Source organism: Strigops habroptila, chromosome 9 (assembly GCF_004027225.2).
Source record: "Strigops habroptila isolate Jane chromosome 9, bStrHab1.2.pri, whole genome shotgun sequence".
NCBI classification, from domain to species: Eukaryota; Metazoa; Chordata; class Aves; order Psittaciformes; family Psittacidae; genus Strigops; species Strigops habroptila.
Window position 1 is genome coordinate 1,571,368 of NC_044285.2, and position 16,755 is coordinate 1,588,122.

At 39.8% G+C, this 16,755-nt stretch overlaps 1 protein-coding gene across 3 annotated transcripts in view; it reads right to left on the reverse strand.

Moving 5' to 3' along the window:
• MAP2K5 (mitogen-activated protein kinase kinase 5) overlaps positions 1-16,755 on the reverse strand; it is a 123,437-nt gene that overhangs the window by 12,416 nt on the left and 94,266 nt on the right. For all 3 annotated transcript variants that reach the window (XM_030497375.1, XM_030497374.1, XM_030497376.1), the window contains 2 exons: positions 9,029-9,090; positions 6,654-6,699 (listed from right to left, as the gene is read on the reverse strand). In XM_030497375.1, coding sequence (XP_030353235.1) covers positions 6,654-6,699; positions 9,029-9,090 — 108 coding nt within the window. The remainder of the gene's footprint in view (positions 1-6,653; positions 6,700-9,028; positions 9,091-16,755) is intronic.

Here is a 16,755-nt window from a genome sequence, read left to right on the forward strand (position 1 = left end):
CCTACAAGTAGCTGGTACTACACAAATGCCAGTAGTTTTAATCTATGCAGCATGTTTGAATGAATTTTCAATTCCAGTTTCATTACACAAATAAATACCACACGCAGATTTCAACAGTTGCCTCTCAGAGCAAATTCCTTGATGAATCTGGAATGAACAGGAAGGACAAAATTCTGGGAATTAAAGATACAGGACTAATTTTGGAACTTTTTACAGATAAAAAAAATAAATACAGAGAGAAGATAGCTAACATAAAAATACAAAGGCAAATGCACAACTTCTCAATGTATCATAATGGAAAGATTTGCAATTCTGCTACCAAAATGAGTGAGATGTAAATATTTGCCTCTCTGCCTGGAGAAATACAGAACCACCAGAAGTGCCAAGTGAAACATTTGCTCAAATTAAACTGCAAAGCCCAGGAGACCCAAATAACCAAAAATATTAACTGTATCACCCTAAGCTGTTGCCAATTTGTTTTTGCCCAATTTCCTTAGATTTTTAACACTTTTTCGAGCCAACTCAAGCTCTTTCTTTCTTCATTTCACTGGAAAGCGCCAGTATACTGTGCAGCTTTAGGGCATGTTAGAAAGTCAGATGTTCACATTTGTGGTAAACAGTCAGTGGTTGTATGAGCAAGGGACTGCAGAAGGCAGTGGATGAGTGTAACACCTTCAAACTCTCCACACACTCAAGTTAACCTTGTCACAGTCCTAGTCTTCTGTAATTGCTGGATTTAGTGACACTGATAGAACGTATTTCTCCATTTCCAGAGCTGATTTCTCATGTGATGAAGAAGAACAAATCATACCCCTAAGCACAGAGCCAGCTTCTTTTTTTTTTTGGAAGACAGAGGGAAAGATCCATAACCCACCTTTCCCCATTCCCGCTGAGTGGGGAATAGGTTGAGCAATGCAGCCACTTGAAAGAATACATAATTTTTTCTCCAATTCTTAAGCCACCCTGAGCAAGGAAGATGAAGAACACACACTAGCAAACACATCCTGAGCCCTGGTGTGAAATCCTAACATCAATGAAGTCAATATAAATATTGTTGTTGTCTCCAATGTATCCAGGATTTTAACCAGAACTCCTTGTTCACTGTATGTCTGAACTGATAGACTTAAGATACAGTTTAATATTTATCACACATGTAATGGTTGGATTTTACGATCTTAAAGGTCTTTTCCTTCAACCTAAACAATTCTACGACTCTATATTTACAACAGCTAAAATACTTGGCTCCGTACTTTCTTCCTTGGGAAATCAGAAGCCCTTTCCTTCACATCTGGCATGTGTTTTTTGGTGTCAGAATTTCTCCTTGTCATGGTGTGAATAACTGGGATCATTGTGACAGAGGAGTCTAAATGTTTGCAAACAAAGCTATCCATCACAGGTCCAAGCACGGATGATTTTATGCTGGACAAATCATCGCTGAAAGGAGATCCTGCAATGGTAGAGGAAAAAACAGCACTAATGATTTTAAGTAGGCAGAGAGGCAAAATTCTTAGCTCACTGTAATCCAGCAATGATGCATCAAAATCTAGACAGGTGCAGACAGAAAACATTGATCTGTAAAGCTGTCTTCACAAGATTTATGGGATGTGATTGTGAAAAGCAGATTGCAGATGACTCTCTGGTCTTGCCCAAAAGTTAACACCAACAAAACCCCCAACCTGTACAGTCATCTCAGCTACTCAGTGATGCCACTGCTATAATGCAAAAGCCAAATTACCTGCTGGGGGAAATCCCATATTGACAAACCTAAGTGGAGGTATTTTATTGGCTTTATTCTGAAGGTTTACATGAAAGTCCAGGCAGGATTATGCTGATCCTCCACTTGTTTGTTTAAACCATAGAAGTATTTCCTAAAAGCTACAAACAATGGTTTAACACAGTGAGCTGCAAACAAGTTTAGCTCTATTCAGTAAGAAGTGCTATTGCCTAGACCCTATAGAATACAACTATTTAAAACATAGCTACTTAAGAGCTTTGTATTTTTGATTTCTATTTTTGAGAATCTATAGTATCTTGACACATATCTTAATATATTTAAACACAGAAATAAATGATCTATCTGAAAAAAATGCCGATTGTAGCTAATAAAGATCAGGACCCCTGGTCTAAATGCCATTCCTGAAATGGAGAGAGGGATTGCTGAATGCATAGGAACGGGGAATTTCAAAACTGAAGGAGGCATTGAAATAAAAAAACCAAAGAACAACATCATGTTTTCCAGCAAGTCACACAGATTATGAACAATTTATCATTCAATCTTCTAAACTAATGAAACACCAACATAAAAGCATCAGTAATTTAAATTCTAGAAGGAGAAAGGTAGTAGTTGTGTTTGAAATCTGGAGACTAGAACAACAATTATTAGATCTGTGCAAAACCAATAAAGTGCAGAAGGTGACCGGATTCTTGGCCAAAAGCGTTGCCTCTTCCTGCCCAATATTCTCTTTGGGAAAACCAACCAGCATCCTAAAGTCTGTACTTCTACTCATCCATGGAAAAGCATAATGGAATAACTGCTACATGCCTGACTTTTGGTATTTCAAATACCATTTATTTAAGTAAATCGCTTCCATTTAAAGAGCCATGTGTAGCACAGTAGAGTTCAATGCTGTACTAACAAAAAACCTCAACAAGCGACTTCAACAATTCTGCTAGCTTTCTAAAAAGCTCCTGCAATCTGCAAAATAAAAGGCCAAGCTTCCAGCTAAAGAAGAGATTTTAAACAATTACCAAAGCGGGATAGTGATATCATAAAGGCAATTTCTGCGCTAGCTTGTTTTCTGAAACTCTCTTTGCCTCTGAACAGCTAGAACAGATAATAACTATTAGTAAATCAAACTCCTGCAATATCCAGCTGTGTCTCACACATTTACATACAGATAGAATGGGTATATGTTTTTAATATGTATGCGATACGTACTTTTACCACAGCTGAAGTGCATGCTACAAAGGAGGAGGAGAATGGGAATGGAATCAGCATGAGATAATAAAGTGGCCTAGATAAAGTATTAGCCAGCGATTGATCTCAAACAGGGGATGTTGCTTCTCTCTGACCTGATTACTTACTATGCATAGATTCCATTAAATAGAGCTTAGAATGGAAAGCTGCTGAAAAATACCGTAAATACAGTCAGATCTACAGCTTCCTGAGCCAAACCAGCCCGCGGATGCCTACCCGTACACTCTGCACGAGCAGGAGTTTAAACCTCACCTCTACATATCAATTGCTAAATATACTTCTATGCCTGCATTTCCCTGGGAGCCAGGCTTGTGACACCAGGAAACACCGTGGTTTAGATGAAAACTGGAAGTTCAAGGGAGGAAAACCTAAAACATACAGAATTGTTGAGATTTTCCTTGTTGGAAGAAGAGAGAACAGAGATAGAGGAATGTGCTAAGATGTTGTGCAGTCTTCCCTGGTGCTGAAACAGGAGTATGTTCTATTTAATTGACTATATACCTTCCTTTTCTTAAGAGGGAACAAACTGGAGACAAAAGAGCAGACACTGTAAGCACAAGGGTCAGAATAACCACCAGTGAATTATAAAGATCATTCCTTTGCCTGGATGGACTATTTTCCCCATTGCTTTTTGAAATTATTTTGGTTTTGTTTCTGTGGAACAAGTCTGTTCATCAGAAATACTTGAAAACAATTAAATAATTTATTATTAATAATTAATAACCGATGTTCTATCTTGTTTTGTGGATGGGTATATGGAAGAAAGGGCATCGTGACCGACTGTGAATACAGGAACCTGATTTATGCCAGCTATTAAGGGAATTTGGTGTTCACTTGCACAAGAATATCTATGGTAATAGAAACCTGACTTTATGCAGGAATTTCATACAGCCTTGGCTTTGGCCCTATTTTCTGACAAAATGTGTTGCAACTTCTATTAAAAAAAAGGGGCTTCCTAACATGATAGACAAGTAAATCCATCCCTGCTGTAACCCTGCGACTTCCCTGGAGTTGCCAATCTGGCACTCCAGGTATTGTGAGTCGGCTCTTAAAATGCATTTAACAATTCACAGAGTATCAGGAGAGTAGAAAAAGATTGATGTTCTGTTCCCTTCATTTTGCTTTCAGTCTTTAATTATACTAAATTGGTTACAAAATAGTGACTTCCAGTATGGGTAATGTCCATAGGGGGGAAAGCCTGTGCTCCACTGTTTTGTCAGAAGCTAACAATGATTACGGGTTACACCTTTCATCCTTGCTAGTACATTTCTTCTACATCAAAAAATTCCCCAAAACCCAATGAACAAGGTGAAACCCTGCTCTCATTTAAATCAAGAGTAAACTGATCTTGATGAGGATTTCACCGATAGTACCTGCATCACTCTATCCACTCCTATAGTTAGCAGAGAGAGATGCTATGAATGACACCAGAGGTTTCAGAAATGGATGACATGGAATTAAAAGGATTCTAATTCTAATTGTGGCGAGCAATTCTACAATTCAGAAGGTATTTAGTAGCTTTTGTTCTGGCCCTGTTTTACAACAAAGTATGGTAAATTATATACACATATGTATGTACAGATATGCTGTCTGTATATAGGCATATTATGCTAATGTATATATGCATATGAGTTTTATAAATGAAGTGCTCCTTGACAAGACAGGGTAAGTAAAAGAAGGCAAAGGACTTGACTGGAGAGCAACTACTTGAGCTAACAGTGAGTGTAACAGCAAAGCACAGGGTGCTCTGAGCCCATCAGGAGGGAATTTAGGGCAGCGTATGAGGGCCAGCCACATTCCAGGCAAGGACTGGGTCACTTCTTCATTTCAGCAGCGCTCTACCTCATGCTTTAATACTTGTAGTTGCAAGTTCATTTATAATTGAATAGAAAGTAGCACGAGGGGGAAAATGCATTAAACAAAAGATTTTGTTTAAAAAGTAGGAAGGGATTTTTTGCCCTCCCCCCCCCAAGATGCTACAAATTCAAAATTATTTTACAAAATACTTCCTTTAAAGGGGACTAGCACACTCCAGGGCATGTAGTTGTAAAGATAAATCTGTGCACTTCCCTGGTACTGCAGGCACTCACCCTTTGGCCTCATGTTTATGACTCTACACCCTGGAGTGGTGTTATTGCTTACAAACATACATATATACTTATGGGGGTATGTGCGATCTGCAGATGTTTTATTTATAAGTGGCAGGCCTATTGCATCACTGAAACAGGCATTTACAAACAGATATAGGTTTTATGAAACCCTATTCCGTTGTTTTAATAGCTAAGCTATCCAGCCATAGCATAATAGTGCACAAGGTAAATGTGTCTACATCTCTAGAACCTGTTCCAAGTTTTCTCAGATGTGACTAACTGCAAGAATTTCCCAACCATCAAAAGTTAATAAAAAAGACAAAATAAGGCAGTGTGAGCCTTTCGTGTGACACACACACCACCACCAAATGGAGGGGCTCTGATAAACTTTAAGGCCTCATTTTACCGAGGTATTTAAGCGGTGCCTAACTTCAAATGTAGATCTACTGAAGTTAATATCCTTAAAATGAGATTCACAGTTAAATACTTTACTAACCAGGATCTAAATTGAGACTAGTCTGGGTTGTGAGATACCTGCCCCAGGGCATCTTCAGAGATTAGCCTTTAACTAGAGAATAGCTGCAATAGAAACACTTGTTTACTCTACTTGCAGTTCGCAGCATGTAAGCAAGAAATGAGATGATGCCAACGTGTCCTTCTCTTGGTAAATCTGTTAAATTATTCCTAGATATTTAATGCACAGAAATTCTGATGATTTTACATAAGCCTCCAAGTTACAGGAAACACACCATATAAGGAAAAGTAATTAAATATTTAAAATCAAAGATATGTGATGAGAGTCAGAGGGGACCACAACTCTTATCTACAATGTAAGTTACTGTAAATATTTTGTTTGATATAGTACTTTTCTAGCTGCTTAAAACCAGTCAAAACAGCACTCTGCACTAAATGCGCAGCCACAGGGGACCAGCCTGAGAGCATGTACCCTATTATTGCTTTATTGAAAGAAAAAAAAGACAATTGCAAGCCAAAGAAGTGGTCTCTGAGCTCAGATTCCACCACCGAGAGCCCTTCTACCAACAGGCCAAAGCTACGTATTAACCCATCTTCTGCAGCCAATCTGATTTCATTTTACGTGAATATAAGTGAAAACAGTGGCTCCTGCATTTCATTAAAGAAAGACAGACTACTTTGACCACATCCTCTGTTTTCAATCTTCTGATTTTGAAAGGTTAAGACTGGCAAATGATGACAAAGAGTGACCTACATTAAGCTGTAATCCCTGGACACGCAAACTGAAAAAACCCTGTGTATTAAGCATCAAAATGGTTTTGACTGAAGCTTGACAACACTGGCTGTGAAAGTTCTGTATTAACTCCCCACATCACAAGTGAAGCTTTGGCCACAACAAAGGTAACAGCAAGATACCCATCAATGGAATCATCATCATTCCACCTCTGGTTTGTGTGCTCTCTGTAAATATGTAATTACTGAACAAGCCAAGAAGAGTTTAGATCTCAATTTGTAAATGAAGAAAAACGCAAAGAACAGATACACTTCTATATACATGAATGAAGAGTATTCACAGACAAATACATACTGAGGGGCTCTGAAGTTTCACTTACCATTAAATCTTCAGGTGCTGGCCGTTCCTTTGGTTGCTTTTTCATGCTATGTGTATAAAACAAAATGTTTATATATAAACCACCACTCATTTATTCTACTTGCTTAAATACTGAAGATCTCTTTTAACACAGAGTGAAGAATTTCCATGTATTTCTTAACTCCATCACGTGCCAACAGAACACAGGGGTCCTAACAGCGGCCAAAATGTTAATGGATTTCTTCATTCCCTCCCATCCCTCCCTTAAGGGATGTAGTGATCTACACTGTTTGTAACCATGAAAGTGTGTAAATATAGAGATCATTGAAAAGCAGTCAGCTCAGAAGGCACAGTAAGCTGATTCTCATTTTGCCAGGGATTATTACATAGCTCAACGCCAAGTATTACAAACAGGTGGGAAATTTAACTCTAACACTAAACAGCTTCAGGAGCATGCACAATACCCTGGGGTTTCTACCTTAATTTTTTCACATTTATTTCCATTACACTGCAGGGTGATAGTTCATTACACAGCATTAACCTGTTTATAAGATCATGTTTCTCATCCAAATAGTCCTAGTTTTCTGTGCAACAGGTGCAATTAGCTATTGAAGGCTGTGCTTAGCTGCATGAAGGAACACAATAACGTGGCACAGAGGTGACCATCAGGAGCTGCCTACTGACTAATTGGATTACATCCAAACAGCCAGTCTTTATGGCATAACCAGCATAAGGTCTGATACGCCGTTCACTTGACATCTCTAATATGTATCCGGAATTGATTGCTTAAATATAGTTTCCCCTTATTCACTTTATTTTTAAACAGCAATGCCTCCCATTAAAAAATACAGCCAATATAACACTGTATCTAAAATCTGTGCTGTACATTGGAGGATTAACAACACAATTTACCTCCCCTTCGAACAACTACAAGCCCCTCAAATAATGCAGCATTAGCAAGTAACGCGAGCTGTCTGACGAGTAGGTTGGGAGCAGTTCTAATCTGACAGTCCAAAGTAGCTGCGTCCCCAGGGAAAACAAGGCTATTAGCCACCATCAGTTATGCTTCAGTTTGACATCTGTGGAAATTTTAACACAGGTTATCCCTCCCTCTGCCTCAATGAGAATGGGGTTGTTTTTTTGAGAACAGTCTGGCATCAATTTGTTTTGCAAGGATAAAAAGCACAGACCTCCACATCACACACACCAGTCAGTTGTGCTGCGGAACCCTCCAAATCATGTTGCTCTTTGTAAACTGAAACTATTGAAAATGGAGGCCTATGTTACACAAAGTTTAATTATTTAGTTGCTTTAATTAACCGATCATCAGACTGCTTTTTGTGCCTGTATTGTTACCCACTACATCAGTCCTGAGAGGTACTTCCTATGTTACATATTCAAAATTCAATTTTATTAGGTGACTTTTGCCACGGTGACTCTGGCATAGAGAACCTAGAAGTGCCTCAAAGCCTGACCTATAGATCTACATGGGGCCGAGGGCTGCGAGGACACATCCCTGCAGCAGGATTCCCTCTCATCCACAGGGCTGCAGCTCCCAGTGCCACACACTGAGATGGCTCCATCTGATTTAGCACAGCTGAGCATCCAGCCCTGGAAGCTCGTGTTCGTAGAAGGGATGCTTTCTCCATCGAACACGTATTTTTGCAGAATTCAAGCTTGTTTTTTCTGCTATACACAAATGTCTGCCCCCCTCTCGCCCCCTCTTTTTTGAGGGGTTTTGGGGTAGGGGGGGATGCAATAGTTAAAAAAGGATTTTCCCTTCACTTTGTTTCTTTAGCATAGCTTACCCTCAAGATTTCTATTCTTTGGTCACTCAAGAATCGTATTTTTTATTCCACAAATTCCTCCTCTCTCCAGTCCTCCTTTAATTCAAAAGGTTTTCAATGAACTATACAGTTTTAAGAAAAGAAAATATACGCAGTGGTGTGTTTTAAAATACAACTCTCTGTAAGAATTACTTACTGAAAAGCCAATGCATTAATGGAGGCTGCTCGTCTTTCTAAATATGGAGGCAATTTTATAAGTAATGTTTCTAAAAGCCCTGAGTAATGGTATTATAGACATGAGTCTTTGTGGCTTTTTTACCCCTGGATGAATCCTTCGGAGTCTCGGTGCACAAGACTGCACCCACATTGAGGGCAGGTTTATTAAAACAGGAAAAAACCCCTTGTAAGTACTTTTACGACCCTTTGTGTAAATAACGTTTACATAATTTAAACAGTTTGCTTAGCTTTGCTGCCCCATCTGCCCAAGGCCCCCAAGTCCCTCTCCTCTCAGAAAGGATGCAAGGAAAGCCATAAGGTCTCGCAGAGCTGCGGAGTTAATGGCATGTATCATTTACATTGAGGGCATGGCATGTTTGCAAACTGAGCTTACCATTGAGTGATGAAGTGTACAAATGGCTCAGAGAACTCCCCGGCTGGAAGGACGGGTGATTCCTGGGATTGGATTGAAACAAGAAGCAGAGTCAGAAGGAGAGAAGATAATTTTTTTAGGAGAGTAATATAACGGTGACAACAAAACCAAAAAAGAAAGGGAAAATAAAACCCCCAAGGAAGCGACAAAGCCCCCTTTTCACACAGAGAATCTGAGGCAGAAAGGTACAAATTCTTCTGAGAATGTGTTATAAAACACTGAATTTCAACTAATGAGTATTACACAATGGGTAAAAACATGTGGAAAGACACTGAGGGGAGGTGAAAAAAGGACAATGATAGCCACAGGGTAAAAAGGAAGGTAGGGAAAGTGTAAATGAGAAATTAATGATTATTTAAGTAACACACAAATGGTCTTGTAATTAACAAAGAGCTGTGAAATTATTCTTGTGTTGACCTTTGTTTCTTTCACTGCATTCGCTATTTATTTACACTCATGTTTATTTACACTTATTCATTTTAGAGGCTGTCCTCATATGCTGTCTGTGCTAGATTTAAAAGGTGACAGAATTTTTAAGAGGGGGAAAACCCCCAAAGCAGGATTTGCCAGCGTAGGGGCAGAAAATAAAACCCCTGGTATTTATGAAAGAACAACAGAAAAATAGATTAAGAGCACAAGAAAAAACAAAATTACAAACAGGGAACAAACAACATCATCATTTGCAAAGAAGGGCTTTACGAATTTAGGAGTTTTTCCAAGAATGACAGAGAGCTCCACTGTGTTTATAGTGTAACAGCTCAGGATGTAATGAAATTACACTGCAGAGTACTTTAACAGTGTCATCTCATTAGACCTACAGTTGGAACAAGAGAGCCACATAAAACAGGCAGCTGCAAATGACTCCATTCTCATCTATTCTCATTTGCTATTAAAAATACCTTTCGGCGTCTTTTTTCCTCCCTGACATCCCTACACAAAGTACCCTGCAAAGTATGATACATGCACCTATTTAAATTAACAAAGGAATGACTTATTTTAATCTCACTGTGCTTTGGAGTGCTTTGGCCATTTGGATGAGCAATATATCATTACATACAACCTTCCAGCGCTGCAGGCAAGAAACTCAGAGCGTGCAGCATTTGGTGGGAGCCAAACAATTTCTCTAGCACACAACTGTGTCAAATGCATGCATGTATTCATTATTGAGAATGCGAGGAAATAGCTTTGATGTAGTGGAAAAAAGAAGATGATAAAAGCACCTCTGCAATGTGTGTGCCATTATCAATGGTGGCAGATAGACACAACTGCAGAGCCTCCTATGTGATTAGTAAATATACATATAATTGCTGTGGCCAATTATCAGAAAAATGAGATCGGTAATTACAAGACAGAAAATTAACTAGAACTCTTATTAAGGCTTTGTTTCCAATTCAAACAATGGGAAACTGCTGGAAAATACAATTAAATCAAAAGTAACTGAAGAGTAAAAGGAGAAGCCAAAATTGCTTTACAATTTTCAAAGACTTCTATTCAATACAAGGAGTGTTTGATAGAACATGCCCAAATCCTCTTTGAATTTAAGACCTGGTGAGAGAGAGGTTATTGTTTCTCAACTTATAAATGACATCAATATAGGAAGGTTTCCACTGGAGACTGGAAGGAACACAAGGAAATAAGCACTGCAATTAAACTTTCTCTACTTCAAAGAACTGTGTATGGAAATTATTCATGTTAATAGAGTAAATGCAGAACAAAATGTCAGGCTTGCTCGTATGGCGTGGAGCCACACAGGTTTTACCTCTCCCCATCGTTTTCCCTTGTCCAGCAAAGCTGGGATTGCACCTGAAGTGGCAAAAGCCACTTTTCCAGGTGGGATGGACTCCAAGAGAGCAGGTAGGAAATACTCTGGGCACATATTACACATCATGTTGTGAAGCCATCAGAGCTCATTCCCCCGGGAACTGGCTCTGCCCAGCAATCCACCCCTGCTGTTTATTTTAAGTAAAATGCAAGTGAGGAGCTCGTCAGAGGCGTCCTCCGACGGGGCTGCCAGCTCAGCTCAGTCCATGCTGGGGAGCAGGACAGGCAGCCGGCGCTTCACACTCATTTGGGAGGTGATAATTTCTGCAATCACAAAGAGATGACGAACCCATAATAGAGTGAAACTTCATTATGAGAGGGGAGGAGAAGCTGATGAACTGCTCTAAAGCCACCAGCTTGGCTCTCCCAGGCTAAGCTGGCATCAGGGTATGTGCAGCCAAGGGAAGAACTTGCTCCAGCGTCAGGATTAATGCCTTGACCACACAGCTCCCGTACTGCAGCACAGCCAGGAGATGATGTGCTCCTCCATAAGCATGCAAGAAAAAAATCACCTGGATGAAAGTAAATGTTAAATACTATATAATTTGTCTGGGAGGCCCACATTTTTCTGTACAATGCAGGTATGTCAACCCCATCCAGGCCTACTCTCTTCTGCTGTAGACCTGTCAGTCATGGCCATGCCTTGGTTGGTTTGCTCTCAGGAGCTCCAGAAGGGATTGCGTGTGAGTGGAGATGAACACAAACTGGGTCTCAGTATGAAAACTATATGCTTTAATACAGTCTCCCAAGGATTTTAGACCGGGCACTCACAAATTTATTGCCTATTTGCCTGAAAAATAGAAAGTCTTTGGGAGAGTGCATCCATCTCAAGGAATACTTGCTGGCAAGTGTTTCTGAGGGCAAAAAGATCAGTGGACATAAAAAACTTATGTTCACTTCTGTAAATATGAGCAAGTTGTTACTTTACAGCACATGTAAGATAGGGGAGAAGGAGGCAGGTTTGGGATTTAGCTGAACCAGAAAAGTACAGACCCTCAACTGCTTCCAGAGGTGAATGCTGAAAAGCTGCATTTTACCTTAGTTGGAAAGACTAAACATCCATTTGGTATGTGCCCAGGGAAACTAATGATCAAAGTATTTCAACTTCTGATATTGTTCTATGCAAGATCATTTGAGTAGTAGAAAAGTGAGAGTATTTTGTAGTGAAGAGCTATTTCTAATGAGAGAAAGTGCTGCTACTACTACCTCTGTAATTTGAGCAATCACAATGTTGTATCAGACATAAAGCCAAGATTTCCAAAACACCACAAAATAAATACACCCTACTTTGTATCCTTAAATTCCCTGGACTTCAGCTGACACTCAAAGAGATGAAAATATGAAGAAATAAAGCAAACACATACATCTCTGCCAAGTCTACCCCATTTGTGTGATGTAATACATTCCCATTTGATGTAACTACAGCGAACGGTCCAGCTGCACTCCAATGGCCTGCCTTATTTTACCCACCTGCAACGTGAAATCACCCTACAGAGGCAACTAAGGAAGGAACCCAAGATTCTGAAGGAGGAAGGAACAAGTATACTCATTTCAAACCTGGGAAATGGTTCTTTCATTTTTGTTCAATGCCCTATCCTTTAACCAATATCATGAAGCCCTGTATACTGGGATGCTGAACCATGGCAGTAAAGACACAAATGGTTTTAAACGTCAATGTACTGTTGGTCTCTTGCATCCCCAGCATATTCCCAAGACTAGCTATTTCTCTAAGCATCCAAGCAACGTTTCCATCACTGGGATCTGCTGCAGGAGAAGACCAGATCAGGCTCTGATTTCTCAAAACCAGCTGAACTGTGCACACACGGTGAGAATGGGGAAGGGCAATAGGAAAAAAGTTTGAGTGATGCCTTTGCCTTGTGAATAATGAACAGTTCAAGAAGGTCAACCCATTACAACTGAAACCGTTTAATTATTAATTATGCACAATCTATGAGCAAAAGGACAAGTTCAGAATGTTTAATGTGTGGTAACTCCGACTGGACCCTCTCTTGGCATTTTGTTATTAGCACTTGTCAGCAAGGTGCTCAGGCATAAAGAAAAAAGCACAGCAGCAGAAAATCTGAGCTAGCAGGAGGAGGGAAGGCTTTAAACTTCAAACGCTGCTCCTGATATTTAATTTATAGAGTGCCAAGGCTCTGGTATAAACCTTATTGACTTCTACGGAGTTAGGGGAAGTCACATTATCTAAATGAAGACCTGAGAATGAGAATACTGAGACAATCCCTCCAAAAGCCCTCTCTTTTGAAGGCAGTGATAACATTATTATCTGATTCTTTTTTTTTCCTTCACAGATCTGAACAAAGGACGACTGAACCATCTAATACTGTGTCCAGAAGTCAACTAATCCTTTACAACCTGTGCAATAAGGGCCTGAATTACAGGTCCGAGCATTCTCCTCACCTACTTCTCAACCCCGTTATTCAAAGTGTCTCCTGATCTGTTTGCTCTCACTAAAAAGAGCCATAGCAGAGATATTACTGAAGCTCAGGAAAGAAATAATGTCCAGCAAGCCCACAAATAAATATGGATAAGGGGCCTTTCCCCTCTTTTCTGTGCAGCTCTGACGTTTACCTGGACAAATTCAAGAAGCAAATTCAACAAATACAGCTCTGAGCTGCTTTCTTTGGAAACATTCTTATGCCAATGAAATATAGGAGTAGTTCTTGACTGACAACATACACCAAAAGCATCCCATGCTTGACATGCACCTTCAGAGGTCTTACCCCAACAGACGATTTCTTGAGTGTGAAATATTTTCGCAAAGCTACTGGAAGGCTGCGGTTTATCACCACATCCTTTCTGAACAAAGGGAAAGCCACCATCTCCCTACAATGGGAAAATCAGCAAACACAGCTTTCTACCTAAAACCTTCAAGTTGGTGATGGCAAAGCCTCCAGCTACGTGTTACAATCAAACCTGTGTTCCTCCTACGGAGGTCGGTATTCTCAGTAGATCCCACACTCAGTACAAATAGGTTTTACTCCCTCTCCTCATTTGCTGACTCCCTCTCCGTGAAGGGTTAAATTTTCCCATTCCCCACAGCTACTGCTATTTTGCAATACTTGCTCCTCAGTGAAACGCTTGTGCAGAAGGAAATGCCATGGTCCTATGGCTCTATGGCCACAAGAGGGAAGTTAGCAGAACCCAGCAAACCAAACTTCAGTTCCTCTCTCCTCTGGGTTTCCCCAGCACACCCTGTCTTTGAAATTACCATCTCCTCTGGGCAGATACTCCTATTCTGCAACTTGGCCATTGATGCTGAAATGCCAGTATTTAATAAATAATGTGTGTGCTTTACAAAGCATTTCTGGCTTATCACTTCAGCCTAAAAAAATCTCTAGGATTAAAGAGTTTTTATGTACTCCAGCTTCTCTTTTACTAAAGCTTTCAAAGAACACACATATTTTTATCTAGTAGCTGCATTTTACTTTGTGGCCAAAGAGTGATTTTTTTTTTTCCAGGCAAACTTAAGTTTTAGATGCATTAGAAATGCTGCCAGGTGCAATTACATGTAATAAATGCACTGCAGTTACTGAGCTGTTCCAATGAGACCAGCAAATTACAACATCGTACATGTTCAGATTTACTCCTCCAAGGACAACTTACTTTCACAGCATTCCTAAATAAAACAAACCAAACTAAATCCATTTCTGACTTTCTATCTACTTCAAAAGCCTTGCACAAACCTAATGGCAGGTGATTTCCTACAAGTAACAAGTTTGCAGAAGATGGCGATGTCTGGAGGTGGCTCAGAGGCCCCGACTTGAAAGCATTTCTGGATTGTCCCCGTTATGCTCCCACCCCCAGCAGGAAGGTGAAAGATGATTACATCTCTGCGCCAGGTCACTTCTTGCTCTTTTCTTAGTAGCAGGTGCCAAATGTGACAAATTATACGTGGGGGCATTTTGGTGTGAAGTTTTGTCTGCTGGGATTGGAGTGTCAGCAGTAAACTCATTTATTTCCAGATCTCTAGCTGGACGGGAACCAAGGTCGAAAGGCCAGTGTTTTATCCACCAAAACACTCAGCCTACCTTTAACACCTCAAATCATGTGAGAACCAGCTATTCTCTCAGCAGCACTAGCTGCTCCCCAAGTTCTTGAAAATCTCTTATATGCGTAACCTACATCATACCAAACACACGCAGACATTCCTGGTTAGGTAAGTCAGTAGATACTTGGGGCTACTTGTTGTCCCTTCTGCAGTGTTTGCTACCGTGGGATGTTTTTCATAACCCAGAAGAGGGAAAGAAAGAAGCAGAAGAGTGTAATTAACATCAGGAATAATCTAGAGTGGATGACATGACGTTTTCTCCCTCTCCCTAAGCTTTGCACTTGTTTGGGTAGCTCTCCAAAGGGCCTGCAGATAAGGGAACAGGTAGCTGGAAAAAACAGGTTAATCCTTTAACCGTAACTGTAATTGCTTTTTCTCTAAAACAAACATAAGAATTTTTTCCTCTCATTGCTGGTCTCTTGTCGATCATAAGGCAGCAGAGCACAGCAGTGTTTTGGGTAGATACACACACATCCGCACATTTCAGATAGCTAAGGCACAGCAGCATGAAACGTAGCCTCTACCTGTTCACACCAAAGGGACTCAATTGAAAAACTAAAACCATTTGTTGTTCCCTTTTTTCTTCCTCTGTACACTCCCAATGCATTTTTATTGCTTTTTCATAAAACACTGCTGCAAATAATCAAGCATGACCATTGACATCCACAAGATTGAGTTTTAGGAACCATTAAATGAGCTCGCCCTCTTGGGAAGGTTCTTGCTCAGGTTGGTCTAAAGGTAATTATTCAGCAATTCCTACCTGTGGTTTTACCTTGTTCCTATATAAGTCCCTCAATCTCATACACTAGTAAGGTCACAGTTTCTGTCTCAATAAAAGTATACCCTAAAACAACTTATCCATGGGACAAATTATATTGGGTTTGCATCCACGTGTGCGCACACGTGCGTATGTCCTAATACCAGCTTTTCTTGCACGGAAATCTGCAAAACTCTGGGAATTTTCAGGGTTAACTATAGCTGTTCATACATTTAAATCGATACCTGAGACTCTAAAGAGAAAATCCTCAAGAAAAAAAAAAAAGTCTTGCTTCATTCTGAGCCTTTGGAGTTTTCTACTTCATTTCTAGAAATAGCAAAATGTGGCTTGTCCCTGATGGTCAAGGTCAGGAAATTCAGCCCTTAAGAGGCAACAATCTTCATCGTGCTATTTGATCAAGCTGAACGTCCTGTGAATTTTTAAGGCTATGCCACAGCAATAAATAGAGGGATACATTTAACCAGGTATAAAAAAAGAAGGGAATAAACCCAACTAATAGGATACATGTATTAAGTGCAAGTTATTTTTTCCATAAGCAAATGTGAAGATTTATTGACACTGAAATGCCTCATAGCTCAACATTAACACTACACCAGTGTTAACTGATGCTGCTAAATGTTTCTAGAGTACAAACTTAAAGAGAACAAAAAAAAAAGAGGTCTTTGATTTGTGGAGTTTGTAAAGTCCTTGAGCTAGATTAAACTGCAGTCTTGTGAGACCGAGTATCTCTGTGGGGGCACTTAACAGAAATGCTCAAGAAACTCATGGAAAGCTTCTCACTACTTACTTATGAAGCGATCAGAGAAAGGATGAGTATAACTAATTAATTTTTCTTTCACATTTCTGCCTGACTCATCAAAACAGGCACGTTTCCCAATGCTGCCTCCTATTTGTAAAAAATAGAATTTGCTCTTGACAGTCTTCACTCCTCAAACTTCCAATGTCATTGGAATAATGCAATAACTAAAATTGATGGACAAAAATATAGAGTTTTCTCCCTAGTTCAATACAGTTTAA